At 40.8% G+C, this 20,013-nt stretch overlaps 1 protein-coding gene and 1 long non-coding RNA gene across 5 annotated transcripts; one reads left to right on the top strand and one right to left on the bottom strand.

Annotated features, from left to right (window-relative positions):
* Nucleotides 1-215: 215 nt before the first annotated feature.
* Nucleotides 216-7,619, bottom strand: LOC127910380 (uncharacterized). 3 transcript variants are annotated; one of them, XR_008074617.1, is made up of 3 exons: nucleotides 6,292-7,619; nucleotides 3,809-5,915; nucleotides 216-1,174 (listed from the first exon to the last, which is right to left on the bottom strand). It is a non-coding gene; the product is annotated as an uncharacterized LOC127910380 (long non-coding RNA). The 3 variants fall into 3 exon arrangements; XR_008074618.1 differs by lacking the exon at nucleotides 216-1,174 and having other exon boundaries at nucleotides 2,094-5,915; nucleotides 6,333-7,619; XR_008074616.1 differs by lacking the exon at nucleotides 216-1,174 and having other exon boundaries at nucleotides 2,094-5,915.
* A 142-nt stretch (nucleotides 7,620-7,761) lies between these two features.
* On the top strand, nucleotides 7,762-15,347 carry LOC118400587 (ubiquitin-conjugating enzyme E2 variant 1-like). 2 transcript variants are annotated; one of them, XM_035797581.2, is made up of 4 exons: nucleotides 7,762-7,919; nucleotides 9,474-9,622; nucleotides 12,157-12,282; nucleotides 13,893-15,347. In XM_035797581.2, exons 1-4 carry the CDS (start codon nucleotides 7,898-7,900, stop codon nucleotides 14,037-14,039), a joined length of 444 nt encoding a protein of 147 aa, XP_035653474.1. In that variant the 5' UTR covers nucleotides 7,762-7,897; the 3' UTR covers nucleotides 14,040-15,347. The 2 variants fall into 2 exon arrangements, with proteins under 2 accessions (XP_035653474.1, XP_035653475.1); XM_035797582.2 differs by lacking the exon at nucleotides 7,762-7,919 and adding an exon at nucleotides 7,926-8,071.
* The last annotated feature ends 4,666 nt before the right edge of the window (nucleotides 15,348-20,013 follow it).

Below are 20,013 nucleotides of genomic sequence, written 5' to 3' on the forward strand. Positions count from 1 at the left end.
ACCTCTGTCTGACCTGACCCTGCCTGCCGTCCTGTACCTTTGCCTGCCTTTGTTCTAATTAATAAACTTTTGTTACTTCGACATTGCCTGCACCTGGGTCTTACCTTCAAATGTGATATTGTGTGCACATGGAACATTTCTGGAATCTATTCAGATCATGAAACATGGGACCAACACTTTGCAAGTTGCTTTTATATTTTTGTACAGTGTAAATATATATATAAAAAACTGGGAACAGATTCATTACAGATTGGTAATAGCAAAAATGTATACATAATGATACTAAATGGATGACAAACCCAAGTCTATGTTAATGTTCATCTGTTGTTGAATGTGTTACTGGAGAAAAGGTGTGAACCCAGAAACCAAAATATATTTTGCAACCAGCGAGGGGAGCATCATAAGTAACAGGAAGTCTGCTCAAATACTAAAACTATCAAATGTTTCTCAAAGGTTTTATAGTCATTATTACAGGTCTAGAACATGGTCTCAGCAATGATGTCAGTTTAAGGTTTCAGTGAAGATTTTAAGACATGGATTTCCAAAACTTGTGTTTCTCAATTTTCTCTCTTATTCCATTGTAACATCTTCAGGATTAATGGTTTAAATTCAACGACTGTCACAGTTAGTCCTGGGGACACCGTTTTTCTGGACTACAATGTAAAACACCATGAAGAAACCATTTGGTACAGACAGCGATGCGACAAGGTGCCCTTCCTCATAATGTCTACTACCACAAAGACTGGAGGAGGGAATATTCAACATAAAGGTTCTGGAGGTTTTTCTACTAAACATCTCCAAAGCAACAAGTCTGATCATCAACGACATCACTGAATGTGTTCTAGGACTCTACTATTGTACTTCTAATGGAAAGGTTTAGTCTGGCTGCATCCTTAGCTATACTGGTGATGGTATGTACTAAATAGCGTAATTTAACTTTCTTGCTATTTCTCTGAATAGATTGATGAGTAAAGTCTATCAATGGAAATGTATATTTCCTTGAAACAGATCAGACCAGTGGGTCAAAGACATCGTCTCATTCTCAGTCTACTGATGCTCTGTCTTCAGCAACTCCGTCCTCTGATCAGTGCTGGATGCTGGTGGCCATCTTGTCTCCTTTCTGTGTCATCTTTGCTATGGCTGCTCTGCTCTCCTCTGTCGGTGCCTGGTGAATCTATAAAAGAAAAGGTCAAGCTTTTTTACTAAAAGGGATTTGTTATTGGCATGCAAGTGTTGTTCTGTGTTTATTTGGAAATATTGGAGGGTTTACCACTGTTTATTCATGATTGATTGATAGTTCAGAATATTTGATATGATCAAATTAAATATGTATTTGCATATTTACCAATTAAATATATTTTGTAATTCTCTTCAACTACTTTGCTCCATGTTTATGCAAAAGATCTCTGATGAAATAACATCTAATTAGCATAATAAATACATCCTCATACAAATCCATCAGTTTAAGATAGAGCTATTTTTGCATTAGACGCGTCTCAATCCGCCTATGTCGCAATTCCGCATCTGGAGTGAAAGGTGACAGAGCTAGAGCGGTGTTTGTCAGACCATGAGACATCCCGAACATCGGTGTTCTCACAAAATCGTATGCAGCCTCTGAATGGTTTGGCCTCTCACGAACACAACGTTATTAACCGTTTTGCTTTACGACCCCCACAAGCGTCTTGGGGCTCATCTGAAGTCGGTACAACCTATTTGCCAACTTCTGACTGTATTGTCCTAACCAGTTTGGGCCACACACTAATATGACCCCTCTGTGGAAAGGTGAGATTCTCACGACCATGTACATGTTCTGCTCCAGGACACCTACATGGCTCACAGGACTTGTCTGAAGGTCCCCCGGCACCAGTTTAAAAAATGAATGGAAGTATATTTGGAGACAGGTTTAGTGCCAAAAATAAGGGGTTAAATACATGTTAAAAAATGTATTTCCTTTCTTTCAGATACAGGACAGACACCTCAGAACAAACTTGCTTTAGATTTTTTGTAGTAAATCTGTTATTCGATGCATTTGCATGGGCTGATAACAGTAATGTCACGGTTTTCATATGGTGAAGGAGAGTCGGACGAAACTGCAGCGTGTATATTGCGATCCATGTTTAATCAAACAACGTAAACACGAATAAACACAAACACTACAAAACAATACGAAAACAGCCTATACTTGTGTCAACTAACACAGCACAAGGACATCAAGACACTCAGGACAATCACCCACAATACAACCAAAGAATATGGCTGCCTAAATATGGTTCCCAATCAGAGACAACGATAAACACCTGCCTCTGATTGAGAACCACTTCAGACATCCATAGACTCTCCTAGAACACCCCACTAAGCTACAATCCCACTAAACTACACACCACATACAAAAACCCATGTCACACCCTGGCCTGACCAAATACATGAAGAAAAACACAAAATACTTCGACCAGGGCGTGACAAGTAAGGACAAAAATCCTGAATATTTTTGTTCCTTTTTTGGGGGGGGGATACTTCAAGGGGTCTTAAAATTCATAATCAAATAGCAAAATTATCCTTCCTATGACCTTATTAAAACAATTCTATTTAGCTTAGTGGAAATCCCCCCTGCGCTATTTGATGCTCTGTGAGAGAGGTTGGCATGCTAATGCTATTTTGGTTGAGGTTGGGATTTCAGGTCCTATAATATTTGGAATATAGTTATTTATGACAACAGTGGTTTATATTCAATGCGTTATATTCTCTTCCGGTGTAATTTCCTACTTGACACAGTTTTTTTCCCTTACAGACAGAGGATGAGGAACTGACCTACAGTACATTACACTTCTCTAACAAAGGTCAAAGAGGCAAAGGTAGGTATCCGATGCAACACATTTTAAGGGTAGAGCGATGTGTGGTCTGACTCAGAAGGTGCCAACAGTTTTACCACAAGAAGTAAATATAAAAGTACTATTCTAATATTAAAATAAGAAAACGAGGCAGATCTGTTGATAATAAACTAATATTCAGGTATCATGGGGGCTCGTTCCTTAAATGTGTTGCAACGTACTGTTGTTGGGAAAATGGTGGAATGGTAAGTCACATGTGTTAGTTACAGTGCTTGGCAATAAAACCCTGTTTGAATTCATTCTGCTTCCAGTGTTGTACTTGCTATCCACACCACCTTGCTATTACTTAATGTACTACTACTACTAAATATTAGACCACTTTAAATTAGACTACTTTTGAGGACCAAAAACATCTTACAAACTTTGGAGTTCATTATCGCTGAGAAATGTACATAATTAAGAAAAATATGACTATACAGTGTCTATTGTAACGGATTCTTCTTACATGTCATCCTTGCAGACTATATCTGTATTTCTGTGCATGGGTTTACCATGAATGTGAGAAACCACATTTCCAACCACTGAGAATCACATAGGCTGGTGTCAACAGCTGGCTTCTCACATCTCTCAAACATAGGTCTTCTCATAAAGACACTTTTCTCATAAAGACGCTGTTTTCTTCACAATTGTGAAGTACAGGATGTTATTTCCAACCACAACAGCTTTTGTTAGACAAAGAGGTTGACATAGCAAGCCACACAAGGCCAGCATACATGTACAACATGTATATGAATATATACAGTACCAGTCAAAAGTTTCATTCAATGGTTTTTTTTGTTTCTACAATTTTCTACATTGTAGAATAGTGAAGACATCAAAACTCTGAGATAACATACGGAATCATGTAGTAACCCAAAAAGTGTTTGTTTTTTTAAAAACCGAAATATATGTTATATTTGAGATTCTTCAAAATGTCCAACCTTTGCCTTGATGACAGCTTTGCACACTCTTTGCATTCTGCTAACCATGTTCACCTGTAAAAAATAAAAAACCTGTAAAAAACCCTTGAATGAGTAGGTGTGTCCAAACTTTTGACTGGTACTATATAAATAAAAGAGAGGTACTAAATTACTGCTAGAGTACTCTCATTAAAAAAAAACAATAAGTGTAATTTTAGATTTAAAAAATAACCACCCACAACTGACAGTGGGAAAACAGGCTACCTAAGTATGGTTCTCAATCAGAGACAACGAAAGACAGCTGTCCCTGATTGAGAACCATACCCAGCCAAAACCTAGAAATACCAAACCTAGACATACAAACAATTTACGGTAAGGGCGTGACAGTAGTGCATCACTATTATCCATTTACCAGGACTGGAGGAGTTGGAGATATGTTACAACAACCTCCCTGACATATTACTTAAGATTAAATTACATTAAATGATAGCTTTGAAGCCGGAGAATGTGGAGGCTTGTGTGAGAGCGATCTGTGCCCTGCACAACTACAACAAGAGGAAATTCCAGGGCAAGGGGTCGCAAAGGTCAACCCTGGTGGAGGAGAGGCGTCCAAGAGCAGGCCTGCAGGTCACCCAGGCAGGGGGCAACAACACAACCAGGGTGGCAAAATTAGTGAGGGAGACACTGATGGAGTACCTCATCTCTGAAAACGGGTGCGTTCCATGGCAGAACAACGTCTGATCCTACTCTCCTTCGTAATGTCACTCAGAAATCAAACTGCTTTTTCAAGAGACACCCACCACTTACCAAAAAGAACAAAGTAAATTCCATTACATCACATTGTGTGTCTTATTTCTCACCTACATTGCATTCCCCAATCAGTAAAAAGTGAAGCTTATCCAACTTCATGGATGTTTGGAAACAAAAGTGACAAAAATGTACATAAGATGGATAAAATAATATAAAAAAAAATACACTACTACTGAGCCAATTACAAGGGCCACCAAAGTCATACAGATGTATCCATTGAATTATTTATATTCATAAGGAAGTAGAGTCTGTGCATAACAACAGTTGACATGGAGAGATGTAAGCTGTCAGATGTGAATCGTTTCCCCAGTGACATTTAATAGTTCATGTTGAATTGTAGGCCTGTTATAATAACATTGTTAGAACATAAGATGAAAAAAGTTGTGATAAATAAATAAGCTAGATATGTTAGGCTACACTATTATAGCTGTAGTTTAGTATATAGCCATTAGTTAAAATTAGAGATGGAAGCCTATTGGAGGAAACTGAAATAAGACAAACTTTTCAAAAAGTCACAGAAGTCACATTGGGGAACGAATCAGTACAGAGTTCTCTAGTGTGTACATCAACCAATGTTAATTTCATATACAAACTAAAACCTACAAAAACACCCTGTCTGTCAGTAGAAGATGTTTTCATTTTTCTCCACCATTGAAGATAAGCTCACTGATTACTAACGCACCACAAACCACAGGAACACTAATAGTAGAGAAATAGATCTGTTCCCTTTTCATAAGACCACATCATTCAGTGAAGACAAATATTAGAAGTGTAGGAACAAAAGAGGGCACTGTAACACAAATAAACATTTGTGGCCAAAAAAAAGTTGGGCTTCACAGCTAGGGCTTGATTCATTTAATACAGGGATGGGTAACTGGCGTCCATCAAATTAAAGGTTATTGGTCACATACACATATTTAGCAGATGTTATTGTGGGTGTAGTGACATTCTTGTAGGCCCGCAGACTAATTTCACAAACAAATGTATTAATATATGTATATGTACAGTGCCTTCAGAAAGTATTCAGTCCCCTTGACTTTTTCAACATTTTGTTACGTTACAGCCTTATCCTAAAATGTACTAAATATATACAAATCCTTAGCAATCTACACACAATATTCCAGAATTTCAAAGTGAAAACCTTTTTTTTTTTCTTTTTTTTTTTACATTTTTGCAAATTCATAAAATAATTTGAACAGAAATACATTATTTACATAAGTATTAAGACCCTTTGCTATGGGACTTGAAATTGAGCTCAGGTGCATCCTGTTTCCATTGATCATCCTTGAGATGTTTCTACAACTTGATTGGAGTCCACCTGTGGTAAATTCAATTGATTAGACATGATTTGGAAATGTATTATTTCTGTTTTTTATTATTTAATAAATTAGCAAAAATGTCTAAAAACGTCTTTATGCTTTGTCATTATGGGGTATTGTGTGTAGGGGGAAAATAACAATTTAAATTGTGTGGGGGGGAAAATAACAATTTAATCAATTTTATTATAAGGCTGTAACCTAACAAAATGTGGAAAAAGTCAAGGGGTCTGAAATACAGTGCATTCAGAAATTATTCAGACACCTTGACTTGTTTGGTCAATCTACACGCAATACCCCATAATGACAAAGCAAAAACAGGTTTTTAGAAATCTTTGCTTATTTATTACAAATAAAAAACTGAAAAATCACATTTACATAAGTATTCAGGCCCTTTGCTCAGTACTTTGTTGAAGCACCTTTGGCAGCGATTACAGCCTTGAGTCTTCATGGGTATGATGCTTCGAGCTTGGCACACCTGTATTTGGTGAGTTTCTCCCATTCTTCTCTGCAGATTCTCTCAAGCTCTGTCAGGTTGGATAGGGAGTGTCGCTGCACATCTATTTTCAAGTCTCTCCAGAGATGTTTGATCGGGTTCAGGTCCGGGATCTGGCTGGGACACTCAAGGACATTGAGAGACTTGTCCTGAAGTCACTACTGTGTTGTCTTGGCTGTGTGCTTAGGGTCGATGTCCTGTTGGAAGGTGAAAAAGGTCCTGTTTGTGGAAAAAGTCAAAGTGTCTGAAAACTTTCCAAAGGCACTGTATCTGTGACCAACAGATGCTTATCTGTATTACCAGTCATGTGAAATCCATAGATGGAGGCCTAATACATATATTTAAATGTTATTATTTCCTTATATGAACTGTAACTCAGTAAAATCGTTGCATGTTGCGTTTATATTGAGAACAAGTGAAGTTTTCCATAAACTTTTAATTAATAATTTAGGATTTTATCACTTGACATATCAATCCTATAGTGGGAAGGATCCTATAAATCAAAACTGAATGCCTGTAACACTCCGAATAAATGAACAATGTGCTGAAGATTTGTCTCTGGTCATGCAACTATAATACAGGCTGGATGTCTAAACAAAGTCAATTCTGAATATCAATAGATTTTTAGATTAATTCTCAATGACAACGGTCTCGGACTGATTTACCACTCAACTGTCTAGTACCCGGGTCAATGATTATATCATTGACTAAGTCTCTTTCCTTGTAGAATGTTGACAGCTGAAAAGAAGACATTGTATTGCTATGATGCTCAAACTTAACTAAATAGCTACATTCACCGACACAGGATAAACTTTAACCCTCATGCTGGCCCTGACCAAACAGGTAAGTTGCCTCTCACTTTAGCTGCATTTCTCCACATGGACAGACAAACAAAACTTGGGGAAAACACTACCCAACAGGCGGGGGCGAAGGACACCGTCTACCAGCCGCCCCCCGCGGACTAGCTAGGTTGCTAGTTAGCTAGCACCCGGTGTCACCCCCTCCTGCTCTGTACCGGAGAAAACCGTGGCTGACAGATGGGGGCGAGGACACGGTGTACTAACTAGCTAGTTTGAGTTAACGACATCGTGTTCTAGCTAATTAGCTAACATACGGTTGCGCCCCCGTCTGCTGTGAGTCCTCCTTGCTAGCTAGCTGGAGCGACAGTGCTCAAGAAGCGGAGCAAAGGAACACTGTCTACAGTGTATGTCTAGCATGCTACCATTATCGCCCCAGACTCTTCGTCTGTGGTTTACCTAACGCCACCTACTGTACTGGAGGCATGCCTGTACTAAATTTATATTTGACCAAATGAAGTATAAAGAGGGGTTCCTACAAATGCAGGAATGCCCCGAATGCGGGCCGCAATTGCACCCTTCTCGAAAATCTTGTTTATCTTGACCTTCGGCTCCAAAAACTGCTCAAACAGACCAGTCGATTTGCACTGACGTGCTCGAACGTGCGCGTCCTCGCTATTTAGTGACAAAGATGGCGGCCGCCGCCGGATCAGGTAATCTAATTTCCCGTCCACACATATGTGATATTCATTTGAGGAGCTTGTATTTTACGTTTAATTGAATAGCTATATTACATTCCGTTATGAAACATTAATATCAAAGATATTCCACAATTTCCCGAGACATGTTTACTAGATGAATGTGGGTGAGTTCGCTCAGCCAGTATTGCTAGCTACTAACTAGCTAACGTTAGCGCAGTTTGTTCTTCTCCGACTATTTGTAACTCTCGACCAACTCACTTGGTGTATTTAAAATAATAATTGATTCTGCCATAATTTGTATATACAAATTGTATTTGTGGTTCCAGTGTGGTTCAGCCATCGTCTGTGTATTCGTCTAACTTACTAGCTAGCTTATTCAACTGCAGCGTCATGTTTCTGCGCAGCTAACGACGCTAACATTACTAGTAACGTTAGCTGGTACCAGTGGCAGCTGAACCAGAGACAACTTACAAATCGAGCTTGACGGAACTAGTATACATGTTTCGAATAACTGAAATACCTAACTATAGCTGGCATCTGTCAAAATGCATGTCTCCAACTGTTTATTAGCGGTTAATTAAGTCAACGGGGTGGGTATAATTTGTGGAACGTTCCAACAGGAATCTGTTCCAAAAACGTAATAAAGTACAAAGTTGCCAACAAACAACGCATACAAAGTAACTTAGCACGATCAATTCACCTAGCTAACTAGCTGCCGCATAGGCATCAACTCTAAACTTAGGCCATACCCGGTCGCTATACAACTTTGGATGCGTTGTTTGTTGGCAACCTTGTTATTTACTTAGTTATTGGAACAGATTCATGTTGGAACGTAACACAAATTATACCCACCCAGTAAAATGAAAAGTAACGAGAACTAGCTAGTTATCTATTATAGATAAGAGTAGTTTTACATTGTTAACTAGGTAGCCCCGCACCTCTGATTCAGAGGGGTTGGGTGAAATGCGGAAGATGCATTCAGTTGCACAACTGACTAGGTATCCCCCTTCCCTTTTCGATACCTAACTAGCAAGTGCACTTTGGCCATCAGCTACACACCCACAACTTGAGAAAGTGATGGCTATGGCAATGGCATGTGTCAGATTCAGAGGTGCGTGAATAATATAGGACAGCTAGTTACTTGGTTCCTACTAATAGTATTTGATTAGCTAACATACAATTAGCAGAGGAGGGTTGTGTTAAATGAATCGCTATCAAAATTCATAGAATTAGGCCTGGCTACATGTTTGCCTAACATTTTGATGAAAGGAATGGAACAATCTAACAGAGTACTGCAGTTTTGCTCCACACATTATAGATCCTAAGTGACTTAAAACCTCTCAAGCATAATCCGGTTTTTACATTTCATGTCTTTCTGTATAAACTGTATTACAATGAACAGTATTTTCAACCTTGCTCCACACTTTGCATTTTTTATGAACAATTCAACAGAACCCATTGAGTCAACTTGGCACCCAGAGCAGTGAATTTTCAGTTTACGTTGTAGTAACTACTAGAAATGTGTGGTTGAAAAATGTCTGCTTTGAACCTTGTATGTTTTAAAAGTCATCAAAGTTCCCCGTAACTTCCGGCTACTGGAGGAGCTGGAAGAGGGCCAGAAGGGTGTTGGAGACGGGACAGTGAGCTGGGGACTGGAGGACGACGAGGACATAATGCTGACTCGCTGGACAGGCATGATCATAGGGCCTCCCAGGGTAATGGAAAACCAATGACTCGCACACACAAACGCCATAAGGCCTCTCAGGGTGACAGACCAAACACTGTCACGCCACAGAAATCCTTGCTTTCTCAGTCCTGGTTTCCTCAATTCTTCTGAAGTGCATTGTATTTCCTTGTCTAAATTATAAGCATTGAGGAAGTGAGAAAACAAGGATGTCGCAAATGGATTTGACAGCTAATGCCATTTTTTTCTGACACAGCAACGTCACTTTTCACATCTATAGCCACAGTTGACGATCAATATGGAGTCACCTCTATTTTAACCCCAATTGAGGAATGGAAACATGGAACATTTTAGAGGATGGGCTGCTGCTCAATCATAGCCAAGAACACTGCTTCAGCTAAACCATGCACACCGCAGGTCAGCTCTAAACCATGCTCAAGTAGCAGGTGAAATCGCTAGCTAGTTAGTTAGCTGTTTGCACTAATAGCAGCCATCATTGTGTGATGTCACCCACCCTGAGACCTAAAGTAGTGTTGCCCTCGCCCAACCTAAACCATGATTTTGTCAGCTTATGAAGTACATGTGTTTTTGTTGTTGATGCTTGTGAGCATGAACAAAGAGGATAAACATAGCATAAATCACCTTTCTCCCAGTGGAGGAACCAATAATTTACAGTGCCTTCTGGAAAGTATTCAGACCCCTTGACTTTTTCCACATTTTGTTACGTTTACATCCTTATTCTAAAATAGATTTTTTTTTTTAAATAATCCTAAATCTGCCCACAATACCCCATAATGACAAAGCAAAAATAAGTATTCAGATCCTGAGGTATGTGATTCGATATTGAGCACAGGTGAATCCTGTTTCTGTTGATCATCCTTGATTGTCGTCCACCTGTGGTGAATTGATTGGACATATGGAATCACGGCAGTCTATATAAGGTCCCACAGTTGACAGTGCATGTCTGAGCAAAAACCAAGCAATGAGGTAGAAATAATTGTTCGTAGAATTCTAAGATATGATTGTCGATGCACAGATCTGGTGGAGGGTATCAAAACATTTCTGCAGCATTGAAGGTCCCCCAAGAACACAGTGGCCTCATTCATTCTTAATTGGAAGAAGTTTGGAACCACCAAGACTCTTCTTAGAGCTGTCCGCCCAGCCAAACTGAGCAATTTGGGGAGAAGGGCCTTGGTCAGGACAGAGTTCCTCTGTGGGGATGGGAGAACCTTCCAGAAGGACAACCATCTCTGCAGCACTCTACCAATCAGGCCTTTATGGTAGAGTGGCCAGACAGAAGCCACTCCTGAGTAAAAGGAACCTGTTAGCCAGCTTGGAGTTTGCAAAAAAGGCACCTAAAGGACTCCGACCATGAGAAAGAAGATTCTCTGGTATGATGAAACCAAGATTGAACTCTTTGGCCTGAATGCCAAGTGTCACGTCTGGAGGAAACCTGGCACCCCCCCTACGGTGAAGCATGGTGGTGGCAGCATCATGCTGTGGGGCTGTTTTTCAGGGACTGGGAGACTAGTAAGGATCGAGCGAAAGATGAGTGGAGCAAAGTACAGAGAGATCCTTGATGAAAATTTGCTCTAGAGGGCTCAGGACCTCATACTGGGGAGAAGGTTCACCTTCCAACAAGACAATGACCCTAAGCACACAGCCAAGACAATTCCGGGTTGGCTTCGGGACAAGTCTCTGAATGTCCTTGAGTGGCCCAGCCAGAGCCCAGACTTGAACCCGATCTAACATCTCTGGAGAGACCTGACAGTAGCTGTGCAGAAACTCTCCCCATCCAACCTGACAGAGCCCGAGAGGATCTGCAGAGATTCATTTTTAGAAATAACCCATATACAGGTGTGCTAGGCTTGTAGTGTCATACCCAAGAATACTTGATGCTATAAATCGCTGCCAAAGGCACTTCAACAGAGTACTGCGTAAAGGGTCTGAATACTTGTGTAAATGTTATATTTCCGTTTTTATTTTTATAAATTAGCTGAAAATTCTAAACCTGTTTTTACTTTGTCATCGGGTGTTGATTGATGATGGAAAAAAGCTATTTAATACACTTTAGAATAAAGCTGTAACGTAATAATGTGAAAAGTCAAGTAGTCTGAATGCTTTCCGAAGGCGCTGTGTGTATTTCAATCACACAAAACATTGGGAGGAAGATAACGTGAGTGCGACAGGAATATAATTGAAATAGAAAAATTCTAATTCTATTGGGGGCGTTCTGCAAACAAAGGAAGAAACATCCATGAGTCAAAGAACCACATGCTTTCTGTCCCAGATGCATCTCTGTTTTGCAGGCTCTTTTTAATTAACAACATAGGCCAATACTAAACTGGAGCCAGCAGGCCAATCATAGGTCTTCAACAAGCTTACTTACTGTCGTGGCTCACCGCTCATGATGATAACCAAGACAGCTACCCACTACCACGTGACAAATAAACTTTGATTTGATTTGACAGCTACCCACTATCATGCAGGCTTTATCTTTAACTAAAACCTGTTTCAGGAATTAAATAATTAAATCTTGCCTTCTTTCTGATGTCTTTCTTCCAGACAATCTACGAGAACAGGATGTACAGTCTAAAGGTAGAATGTGGACCCAGATATCCTGAGTCTCCCCCCTTTGTCCGATTTGTGACCAAGATCAATCTGAATGGCGTGCACAACTCAAACGGTGTGGTAAGTCTCAGGTCATAGATGTCCTGTTGTTCGGGTTGGATTCAGAACCTTTTTTGTATTTTGGAGTATGTGGCCTGAAGGCCTTCAGCTTGCAAAGCACAGCGGATTCATTACCTACAGACGCAGGACTGGTTTTCCAGACCCAGATGAAGTCCTAGACTAAAAAGCACTTGAAACTCTACTGAACATGGGTTTTAGTCCAGGAATCTGTGTTTGTTTGAGGATACTTTTGTCCTTGTCTGAGCTGAAGGCACCAATGAGCATTAAACAAATATAATAAATTAGCCAAGGTTTGAAACCCAATTTTCTTCTACGGAGGCCATAGCGGTCTTAGAATACTCATACTAACCATACTATTTGCGATGTAAATTGAGTGTAAAGTAAGCTTATTGGTCATAATATGGGTAAAGTTAGTATACCCAGAACTACATTCGCCAAAGTATACAAGCAGTGGACACTATTTCTGTGCTCTTAGGGACCATAATGCAATTCTTCATAAAATGGGCGTGGCTTCACAGCGGTCTCGGATTTCAAGAAATGCTGGAAAATATTCAGCCGAAGTCCGAGAGCGGATACAAATTCATTTCTTTAATTAATTATGACAAGTGTTAAGAAAATGTTGAGCAATGTAATAAAGTACTTTTCAAATTAGTTTCCTTACACGTTATGTTGACTGGGAATTTGTTTGCTACTCCATCCTTGCGACCCGCATATCATTACAGCAGTATGTGCCAGTAAGTTAGCTAGCTACCTAATGTTAGTTGGCTACTAATACATAGAACTTGCCAGTATATTAACTATATGCTATCTAACTACCCAATATTTATTGACTTGATTATTCCCATTTTTAGCGTTGCTAAATGCTATAGTCGTGCGTTCTCAATGGACGTTCGGGTGCGTTCGTACATTCACTCTGGCTTTCTACTCTGATTTCAGAGCACTCTCGTCCGTGTGTGCCAGTGCACAGAATGACTGATGAATTTACCAACACTCAACACCAGTTGAATATGGCCGGTGTCAGTTATCGTTGGCAAAAAGGCGTAATTAAATTGTTGCCAGTAACAGTTTGTCACCAAAGCTCTAGATAACATGAAAACAGCCTAACCAGCTCTGCTTGATTGATTAAAATGGTCAGAGTGAGGTATTCTCTCACTTAAGTCTGGAAGTAGCTAGCAAGTTAGCTTGGGTGCTTGACTGACGTTGTGAGGTCAGAACGCTCGGATTAACCTTACTCCTCGGCCAAAGTGTTTAGTGACGCCTGGCAGAGTGCGCTCTGAACGCTCCGAGAGCGAAACACTCAGAATTACGAACTCTGGCACTACGGATTGAATTTAATAACACACCTGAAGTCGTAGAATTTCTAGCTAGTAATTTAGGCTAACAAGAGGTTGCGTAGCAACAGCATCAACTTGTCCAGTAGACAGGCGAAGCGCTAGTACGCTTAACTGAAGGTATACCGTTCGTTTACACTATACTAAAATTAGCTGTGTGTGTGTATATATATCTCACACTCATTAAGTTTGTAGTATGTTAGTATGAGTATTTGAGTACAGCTTATGTATTTTCCAAGTTGTGTGCGAGTCTCTTACATGGCTGTAACCTCCCCTCAGGTGGACACGCGGGCGGTGGCGGCACTGGCTAAGTGGCAGAACTCGTACAGCATCCGTGTGGTGCTGCAGGAGCTCCGGAGGCTCATGATGTGTAAAGAGAACATGAAGCTCCCCCAGCCGCCCGAAGGCCAGGTCTTCAGCAACTGAGCCCCCTTGCCCTGACAAGCCCTGCTATCCCTACTCTCCCTCACTATCTCCATCGACACGCACACACACACACAGTACATGCACTCGCACTGATTCAATGCTTCCTCACATCTGCACACTCACACGAACCCCCCCACACACACACAGCGTTACGTACCCCTTATTTTTCTGAGACTCTTGAATACTCTGTCCTCACGTAAGCTCTCTTTTGCCAGGCCCCTCTCACCTTCTGTCCTAAATGCCATGCCCACTTTCTCTCGCTCTCTCTCTCTCTCATTAGACAGAGATGGTTGCACAGGTGAACTCCACCCCCCCCCATCATCTCCCCAACTGTGCAGACCAGACGTTACGATACAAATTACTGTACATCTTACTAATCTTTTTTTCCCCTTATTATTATTTGTGTTCTACATCCAGATTGTAAAATAACATAAATTATCTTATTGAGTGTACCTATCTTATGTGTGTGCTGGATTCTTCAACCCAAGGGTGGTGGCATTTACTCTGTACTGTAGTGTGTAGCAGGGGTGGAAATCAAGATGACTTGCTGCACCGCAAAAGAAAAGTAGATCCCGTGGCCCCACTGAAATGTGGACAGTTAAAGTTGTAACTGTTCTGCTCTTAATGTCGCTGCAAGACTCTAGTTTTTATCTGATTCTGCTTGCCCTGTTAAACTATGCAGTGGCTTAGGATACACTGCATAGTCTTGCCAGGGTCTGTTTCTGAAATCAAACAAGTGAACCCCCCCCCCCCTTATGTCTTATTTTTTGAACCACTCTTGGTGAAACGGCAAGGGAGGAAATTAAAAAATGTATTGGTGTTTTTCAGGCCAGCATTGGTCTAACCAGCTTCTCAATCCCGATTATGTGAATTTCTGGGCCTTGGCACATGTACGGTACATGGGATTAGGCATTCAACACTGTGTGTATCAACTGGGCACTCTCGGTTCATCGCCCACTCCTATTTTAAACCTCTGGCCTCTCTGCCATGTGGATTGTTACGCTTTGTGATTGAATGGGGAGGAAGTACATTTTGAGGGGAGGGGTTAAATTACATTGGGTTTCAAATACTTATCTTATGTGCTTGGCACCTTTTTCAGGTTCACATTACTAGGTGAAGAATGAGTTAGTTTTTTGTTTCATCTTTAGGGCTGACTTGTGTATGTTCGTTGAGGTTATCTCATACAGTGGGCCCACTGAATGCAATGTATGGCTTTAGATGTTTATTTTTTAACCGGTGTGATTCTGTAGTCTGGGTGATGGTGACCTGTGCATGGTTTTATTTGAATTAAACATAATTACTTTTGCATGTGTTTGTCTCCTTGTGATTCTCAATCCATTTCGGCATGGGCGGCATTCCGTCGCACAGTGGAATGATAACATTGTATTTGAAATATCTAAAATGAGTATGTGTTATCACATGTCTTACAGAATGTGTATTTTTATTGTACAGGAACAATGTTAAGACGCTAAAGAGGTATCATTCTGATTTTTTTTTAAGTATAGTTAATTTAATATATTTACCCTAATCTTAAATTAGCATTAGCATATTCTAAATATTTTTCATTAGCAGTTCAATTTTATAGAGAGAATTGAGGTGTAAACTACCAAACTTGAGGGTTCTGTTTTTCACTATCAAATTATATACAATGCATTCGGGAAAGTATTCAGACCCCTTCTATTTTTCCACATTTTATGTTATAGCCTTATTCCACAATGGATTAAATAAAAATATAAAATCCTCATCAATCTACACACTACCCTATAATGACAATGCAAAAACAGGTTTTAGGACATTTTCACAAATTTACAAAACTTATTTACGTAAGGTATTTTTCTTTTCCATGTGAGGTGCATCCTGTTTCAATTGTTGATCCTTGATGTTTCTAAACTCAGCAAAAAAAAAAATGTCCCTTTTTCAGGACCCTGTCTTTCAAAGATAGCTCGTAAAAATCCAAATAATTTCACAGATCTTCATTGTAAAGTGTTTAAATACTGTTTCCTGTGCTTGTTCAATGAACCATAAACTAATGAACATGCACCTGTGGAATGGTTACGACACTAACAGCTTACAGACGATAGACAATTAAGGTCAGGGTTATGAAAGCAGGACACTAAAGAGGCCTCTACTGACTGAAAAACACCAAAAGAAAGATGCCCAGGGTCCCTGCTCATCTGTGTGAATGTGCCTTAGGCATGCTGCAAGGAGGCATGAGGGCTGCAGATGTGGCCAGGGGGATAAATTGCTATGTCCGTACTGTGAGACGCCTAAGACAGTGCTACAGGGAGACAGGACAGACAGCTTATCGTCCTCGCAGTGGCAGACCACGTGAACAACACCTGCACAGGATCTGTACATCTGAACATCACACCTGCGGGACAGGTACAGGATGTCAACAACTGCCCGAGTTAAACCAGGAACGCCTATGGGCACAAACCCACCGTCGCTGGACCAGACAGGACTGTCAAAAAGTGCCAGTCGGGGTTCTGTCTTACCAGGGGTGATGGTCGTATTCGCGTTTATGGTCGAAGGAATGAGCGTTACACCGAGGCCTGTACTCTGGAGTAGAGGTCGACCAATTATGATTTTTCAATACCGATACAGATTATTGGAGGACCAAAAAAAGCAGATACCGATTAATCGGCCAATTTAAAAAATAATATATATATTTTTTATTTGTAATAATGACAATTACAACAATACTGAATGAACACTTATTTTAACTTCAAATCAATTTAGCCACAAATAAATAATGAAACATGGTTCAATTTGGTTTAAATAATGCAAAAACAAAGTGTTGGAGAAGAAAGTAAAAGTACAATATGTGCCAAGAAAGAAAGCTAACGTTTAAGTTCCTTGCTCAGAACATGAGAACATATGAAAGCTGGTGGTTCCTTTTAACATGTCTTCAATATTCCCAGGTAAGAAGGTTTAGGTTGTAGTTATAGGAATTATAGGACTATTTCTCTCTATACCATTTGTATTTCATTAACCTTTGACTATATTGGATGTTCTTATAGGCCCTTTAGTATTGCCAGTGTAACAGTATGGCTTCCGTACCTCTCCTCGCTCCTACCTGGACTCGAACCAGGAACACAACGACAACAGCCACCCTCGAAGCAGCGTTACCCATGCAGAGCAAGGGGAACAACCACTTCAAGTCTCAGAGCGAGTGACGTTTGAAACGCTATTAGCGTGCACCCCGCTAACTAGCTAGCCATTTCACATCGGTTACACCAGCCTAATCTCTGGAGTTGATAGGCTTGAAGTCATAAACAGCGCAATGCTTGAAGCACAGCAAAAGAGCTGCTGGCAAAACGCACGAAAGTGCTGTTTGAATGAATGCTTACGAGCCTGCTGATGCCTACCATCGCTCAGTCAGACTGCTCTATCAAATCATAGACTTAATTATAACACACAGAAATACAGCCTTAGGTCATTAATATGGTCGAATCCGGAAACTATCATCTCAAAAACAAGACGTTTATTCTTTCAGTGAAATACGGAACCGTTCCGTATTTTATCTTAACGGGTGGCATCCATAAGTCTAAATATTCCTGTTACATTGCACAACCTTCAATATTATGTAATAATTACGTAAAATTCTGGCAAATTAGGCGGCCCGAACTGTTGCATATACACTGGCTCTGCGTGCAATGAACGCAAGAGAAGTGACACAATTTCACCTGGTTAGTATTGCCTGCTAACCTGGATTTCTTTTAGCTGAATATGCAGGTTTAAAAATATATACTTCTGTGTATTGATTTTAAGAAAGGCATTGATGTTTATGGTTAGGTACACATTGGAGCAACGACAGTCCTTTTTCAAGAATACGCATCGATTATATGCAACGCAGGACACTCTAGATAAACTAGTAATATCATCAACCATGTGTAGTTAACTAGTGATTATGATTGATTGATTGTTTTTTATAAGATACATTTAATGCTAGCTAGCAACTTACCTTGGCTTACTGCATTCGCGTAACAGGCAGTCTCCCCATGAAGTTGCAATGTAATCAGGTGGTTAGAGCGTTGGACTAGTTAACTGTAAAGTTGCAAGATTGAATCCCCGAGTTGACAAGGTAAAATCTGTCGTTCTGCCCCTGAACAAGGGAGTTAACCCACCGTTCCTAGGCCGTCATTGAAAATAAGAATGTGTTCTCAACTGACTTGCCTAGTTAAATAAAGATTAAATAAAGGTGTAAAAATATATATTTTTAAATAACATTTAAAAATTCATCCAAATCGGTGTCCAAAAATACAGATTTCCGATTGTTATGAAAACTTGAAATCGGCCCTAATTAATCAGCCATTTGATTAATCGGTCGACCTCTACTCTGGAGGGGGATCGATTTCGAGGTGGAGGGTCCGTCATGGCTGAGGTGGTCTGTCACAGCAACATCGGACTGAGCTTGTTGTCATTGCAGGCAATCTCAACGCATATGGTACCCTTCCTGCAGGCTCATCCTGACATGACTCTCCAGCATGACAACGCCACCAGCCATACTGCTCGTTCTGTGCATGATTTCCTGCAAGACAGGAATGTCAGTGTTCTGCCATGGCCAGCAAAGAGCCCGGATCGCAATCCCATTGAGCACGTCTAGGACCTGTTGGATCGGAGGGTGAGGGCTAGGGCCATTCCCCCCCAGAAATGTCTGGGAACTTGCAGGTGCCTTGGTGGAAGAGTGGGGTAACATCTCACAGCAAGAACTGGCAAATCTGGTGTAGTCCATGAGGAGGAGATGCACTGCAGTACTTAATGCAGCTGGTGGCCACACCAGATACTGACTGTTACTTTTGATTTAGACCCCCCCCCCCTTTTCTTCAGGGACACATTATTCCATTTCTGTTAGTCACATGTCTGTGGAACTTTTTCAGTGTATGTCTCAGTTGTTGAATCTTATGTTCATACAAATATTTACAAATGTTAAGTTTGCTGAAAATAAACGCAGTTGACAGTGAGATTTTCTTTTTTGCTGAGTTTACAACTTGGAATCCACCTGTGGTAAATTCAATTGATTGGACATGATTTGGAAAGGCACACACCTGTCTATATAAGGTCCCACAGTTGACAGTGCATGTCAGAGCGAAAAACCAAGCCATGAGGTCAAAGGAATTGTTCTTCGACCTCATGAGACAGGGGACATGATTGTGTCGAGGCAGTAGGGTACCAAAACAATTTCTGCAGCATTTTCTGCAGCATGGAAGGTCCTCAAGAACACGGTGTCCTCCATCATTCTTAAATGGAAGAAGTTTGTAACCACCAATATTCTTCCTAGAGCTGGCCGCCCTCACAAACTGAGCAATTGGGGTAGAAGTGCCTTGGTCAGGGAGGTGACCAAGAACCCGATGGTCACTTTGACAGAGCTACATAGTTCCTCTGTGTAGATGGGAGAAACCTCCCGAAGGACATCCATCTCTGCTGCACTCCACCAATCAGGCCTTTATGGTAGAGAGGCCAGACGGAAGCCAGTCCTCAGTAAAAGGCACATGACAGCCTGCTTGGAGTTCGCCAAAAGGTACCTAAAGACTCTCAGACCATGAGAAACAAGATTCTCTGGTCTGATCAAACCAAGATTGAACTCTTTGGCCTGAATGCCAAGCATCATGTCTGGAGGAAACCTGGCACCATTCCCACGGTGGATCATGTTGGTGGAAGCATCATGCTGTGGGGCTGTTTTTCAGAGGCAGGGACCGGGAGACTCGTCAGGATCGAGGGAAAGATGAATGGAGCAAAGTACAGAAAGATCCTAGATTGAAACCTGCTCCAGAGCACTCAGGACCTCAGACTGTTGTGAAGGTTCACCTTCCAACAGGACAACGACCTGAAGCACACAGCCAAGACAACGCAGGAGTGGCTTCGGAACAAGTCTCTGAATGTTCTTGAGTGGCCCAGCCACAGCCCGGACTTGAAACCGATCGAAAATCTCTGAAGACACCTGAAAATAGCTGTGCAGCGATGCTCCCCATCC

This window comes from Oncorhynchus keta, chromosome 21 (assembly GCF_023373465.1).
Source record: "Oncorhynchus keta strain PuntledgeMale-10-30-2019 chromosome 21, Oket_V2, whole genome shotgun sequence".
In the NCBI taxonomy this organism is placed as follows: Eukaryota; Metazoa; Chordata; class Actinopteri; order Salmoniformes; family Salmonidae; genus Oncorhynchus; species Oncorhynchus keta.

Coding starts and splice junctions, on each gene's coding strand:
- LOC118400587 (XM_035797581.2), top strand. CDS start 7,898: ATGGCGGCCGCCGCCGGATCAG. Junction 9,623..12,156: donor TGATCATAGGGCCTCCCAGG/GTAATGGAAAAC, acceptor TCTTTCTTCCAG/ACAATCTACGAGAACAGGAT. Junction 12,283..13,892: donor TGCACAACTCAAACGGTGTG/GTAAGTCTCAGG, acceptor ACCTCCCCTCAG/GTGGACACGCGGGCGGTGGC.